This window comes from Cystoisospora suis (assembly GCF_002600585.1).
Source record: "Cystoisospora suis strain Wien I chromosome Unknown contig_4368, whole genome shotgun sequence".
Lineage (NCBI taxonomy): Eukaryota > Apicomplexa > Conoidasida > Eucoccidiorida > Sarcocystidae > Cystoisospora > Cystoisospora suis.
In genome coordinates, this window is record NW_027157160.1 from 29,516 (window position 1) to 34,053 (window position 4,538).

The 4,538-nt window shown below is 49.5% G+C and overlaps 1 protein-coding gene across 1 annotated transcript in view; it reads left to right on the top strand.

Moving 5' to 3' along the window:
• The window catches only part of CSUI_008005 (hect-domain (ubiquitin-transferase) domain-containing), a gene marked incomplete at its 5' end in the record, with an annotated part of 33,888 nt that extends 29,486 nt beyond the window's left edge, over positions 1-4,402 (top strand). The window contains 2 exons of the mRNA XM_068068145.1: positions 55-378; positions 1,079-4,402. Of these exons, the coding sequence (XP_067919879.1) occupies positions 55-62 (8 nt within the window). The 3' untranslated portion in view covers positions 63-378; positions 1,079-4,402. The remainder of the gene's footprint in view (positions 1-54; positions 379-1,078) is intronic.
• Between the last annotated feature and the right edge of the window lie 136 nt (positions 4,403-4,538).

Consider the following 4,538-nt stretch of genomic DNA (forward strand, 5'->3'; position numbering starts at 1 on the left):
TCTTCTTCTTCTTTCTCTCCTGCGGGGTCTTCATCCTCTTCTCTTCCTGGGAAGAAGCATGAGAGATCGAGTCATGGCCAAGAAGAGGGAGTGGGAGGCGAGACTCGGGGACATCTCACTAGTAAGGACGGCGGAGGGGGGGGGGGTCTGTCGAGAGACGAGGTCAAGAGTGAAGGTGTGGGTAGCTCGTCTTCTTCTTCACGCGTAGGGGGTGCTGGTCATAAAGGAGGAGGAGCACAGCAGGCGGGTTCGCAGAAGCTTCAGAGTGGAGAGGAGAAGTTCGGTAGCGCCACGATGAAACCTCATGAAGGAAGTAAAGATCTTGGAGGAGGGGGAGAGGATGCCCTGCTTACAGAATATCCCATTAATGTTCTTATGGTAGGTCTACATAGTCATACATACATACATACCTATCTCCTCATACATACAGGTACTTACACATTCCTTCGTTTTCTTTCTTCTTTCTTCTTTTCACCTTGAGAGGAAAGACAGTCGATGCGATTCTCAAGAAACCTCACACTTCTGTAGTAGGAGGGTCTTTTGGCCTTTTCATCTCTACGTTCTTCAAATACGCTTTCCACAACAGCGAAGAAGACTCAGTAGAAGACTTATTCTCGAGGGACAGCTAGGCAACGTAGAACGCGATATAAGAGAGAGAGAGGAAGTATCTCTCTATCGGGGCCAGATGAGCGTTGAGGCGTTCGTCGCATCTTTGTCGAGGAGTCTAGATAGATCATCTCCGGGATTAACAGCTGCCTGTATAAATGGGAGGAGGAGAAGGAGGGGGGAGGAGAGTATCTATCATCTTAAGGGGCACGGTGTGTGTCGATGAACCCTTTTCTCCTTCATGATTGCCGCCTTATTCTTGTATCACTTTCTATCTCTGTTTCCCTGTCTTCTCTCTAGCATAGAAACAGGTTTCTATGACTTTAAATGAGTCATGCGATCATCATCCTTAGCCATTTCTCCCATCTTCTATAGACGTATATGTCATACCATCTCGAGTGCGTTCTTCTCTCATTCTTCCTTCTCCCCCATTCAAGCAACTCCCTGGTGGTCTGTCTGTGTCTCTCTTCAGACCCTAACAAATGGAACTCTCTTTCAGTCTTCGCCTCGACACATGAACCACCTTCTCTCAGCTATTCATTCGATTCTCTTCGGAGGTGGGGGAGGAGGTCACAGCAGCAGCCATACCTCAGCATCTGGAGCGAACGCACCAGGAGAAATAGGAGGGGGAGATCAACAACACCTTTCATCTTCATCGACTACTCAGAGAGGAGGTCGAGTAAGCCGTCGCACATCTCCTCGCCCCCCCCCTACATCTTCAGGTGTAACGACAGCATCGTCAACGTCGGGATCAACTCCAGGGACAGGAGAAAGTGGCAGTGGAGGAGGCAATAGAAGGAGAAGTCACAGTAGAAGTCCCGAGCAGCAATCGCAGGCCACAGAGGGAGACCGAGCTTCTTCCTCTTCTGCTGCGGGTCAAGAAGAAGATGGAGGCGGCAGAGGTCCAGGATCATCGTCTACATCAAGAGGAGAAGAAGAAGTAGATGGTAGCCAGTCTCACGCATCAGGAGGAAATATGAGAGGAGGAGAAGAAGAAAGGACAACAGAAAGTCATGCAGTTGTCGGTGATACAGCACCGGAGACTTCTTCTTCTTCGTCCTCTCAGCTTCCTTCGCCTCGGCCTCCTCGCTCTGCCACTGCTACGACGACTTCAGGCGTTTCTTCTTCTACTACTACTACTGCCGAGAAAGGTAAGAAGGAAGATCCTTCAAAGTCGCATCAGAGAGGAGAAGAAGAGAGAAAAGGCGAAGAGAATCCTATGCTTAAAGTTGTCTCGCCAGAGGCAGGACGGGCGTTGTGTCAGTTGTTGTGTTCTCCGAGTGTCGCTGCGTCGTGGTCTCAAGGTGTAGTTACACCTCAACAGCGGGAAGCTCACCAACAGCAGTTGACTCTCGTCGCGAAGATTGTTGGATGTCTCTATAGTTGTCATTATCATCGTGCATGGGTGGAAGATGCTCTAAAGAAGAACGCTGAAGCATTAAGCCGGGGCATATCATATGAATTAAAGCTCTTAGCAGAAAGTCTAAGATCGGCTGCGGCAGATGCGAAGTCAGGAAAGAAACCTCCTTTAACGCCTCATGATGATATCTGGCAAAGACGAGATCTCTTAGATCCACAGCTAGCTGCCTTCAATCGATTGTGTTCCACCTTGATCGATGTTCTCAATCAAATTCAAGAGGCCCAGAGACAACAGCATGGCGGCGCATCAGGAGAGACAGGACAACCATCTTCCTCTTCTTCTACAAAAGGCGCCACGTCTTCTCGAAGTGAAGCTCAGGGGGGTCACCCTCATACGGGGAGAGGAAGAGGAGACAGAGAAGGAAGAGAAGGAGGAAGAAACGAGACACCATCATCCTCTTCGTCGACGTCACCGCCACCACCACAAGAAAGTGTCTCATCTACTAGCGCTCATGATGGAGGGGCAGCTAGCCAGACATCCTCGTCGTCATCATCTTCTTCCTCTTCCGATACAAGACAAAGAGGAAGTCCACCTCCTACTGTTTCAGGAGAGTCTCATGGTCCATCGGTTCTCCCTAATAGTAACGACAGCCCAAGCGGCACTTCTTCTTCATCCGCTGGGGAAGGGATCTCAGGTACCACTGGCGAGGGACAGAATTCTATAGTTGTTACCAATGATACTCATACATCATCGTCTTCTTCGTCTTCGTCTTCCCTAGGAAGAGGAAGAGGAGGCTCGGGAGAATCTTCTTCAGGTCTAGATGTCGAAATGACAGATGGTGCGACTCATCCCGATGGCAGTTCACCCCCTCCTGTCTCAAGTACCTCATCGTCTTCTTCTTCTTCATCGTCAAGCTCTTCTATCCCCACGCAGAACCCCCCCCCATCTGTACCAAGGAGAGACCCGCAGCAGAGCGGGACACCTCAGAATGAAGGAGGAAATCCGAGAGAAGAAGAAAACAGTATGACCTCTCTTGAAGCTATGGCTATGGAAGCTATTGAAGCCTTGAATAACGTCGTTGCCGCCCCACCTATCCCTACGATGATGACGGCAACTCCCGGGGGGGGAGGAGGAGGATCAAGCAGGCTCTCTCACCACCATTCCCCCGTCGCCTCTTCAGGTCGATCTTCTCCAGGAGGTCGGATGTTCCTAGGAGAGAGAAGTGCGTCTGCGGTTGTCGCTTTCAAGAAGTTCTATGACGAAGCAGGTGCATCGCTGATATGGGAGGAGTTGGATGATGTACTAAGTGCTGTTGAGGAAGCTTATCCGGCTCTAGCCAATCCAGGGACTTCCAAGTATCATGCAGGAGGAGTAGGAGAGAGGATAAGAAGTTCTAGCAGTAGTAGTAGTAATAGTAGTTTGAGGGCACATGGTGGAGATTCCAGAGGGAGAGGCGGGGCTACAGGGCGTCGTTCTTCTTCTTCATCTTCTTCTTCGTCAGAAGGAGGTGGTGGACGGAGAGGAGAGACGAGTGGGGCGGGTGGAGTAGGATCTCGACCTCGAGAGCAACAGGAAGAAGATGAAGAAGAAGCAAGAAGAAGAGAAGAAGAAGAGGAAGATGCCGGTGGTGCACATCGCCGGGAAGAAGAAGAAGATGAAGAGGGACGGGGTAGTAGTAGTAGTAGTCGAGTACGTGTCTCGACACCGTCTCCATCTCTTTTAAGACATGGAGGAGGAGAGAACAACAGCCAGTATAGTTCCTCTTCGTCTTCTCCAGAAGATGACGGGGCGCCTCTTGTCTTGTCTCAACTTCTTCCTATCTTAGAGGCCTTTCTTCAGGTTCATCAGATGTGTATTGCAGCAGATTATGGTCTAAAAGACGTCTCCGAATTGAATGATCTTGATCTCTTCTCTGTCGCTGCTGAAGCAGCCGAAAGTGAGCAATACCTCTCCTCTTCATCTTCTTCACGACGTCAAGATCTCTCTGCTTCTTCTTCTTCTTCGTCTCTTTCATCTCGCCGTGGAAGAGAGACACATTCGACCTTGTCCTCCAAATCCAGTGGTGCTAGCGGCGCTAATACAACAACCATAAGTAAACAGCATGTGGAAGTCTGTCTCTTTGGCGAGAAACACCGTGCATGCATCAATGCTCTAATTAAGCAGACTCCATCCCTTCTCACGGGGTCTCTCAATCCTCTTCTTAAGCTCGCGCCCATGACCATCAGCTTCGAAAACAAGCGCTTCTACTTCCGTCATAGGATCCGAGATATGCGCCAGAGTGCTCGCTTCGAATCGATACGCCTGAGTGTTAGGAGGAGTCAGGTCTTCACCGATTCTTATCATCAGATACGCATGCGATCAGGTACACCCTACAGACACAGTCAGACAACCGAGAAAGAGAAAGAAAGACATAAAACGAGTCAAAGAGAAACATAACACATAGAGGAGGAAGATACGTCTGTCTATGGGGACTTACTTATTCCTACGTGTAGACATCTGGATTGGATGCCTTGATGAGAGTGGTCTTGATCTCGTCATATTATGACTTGTGTATGTATATATGGATGTATGT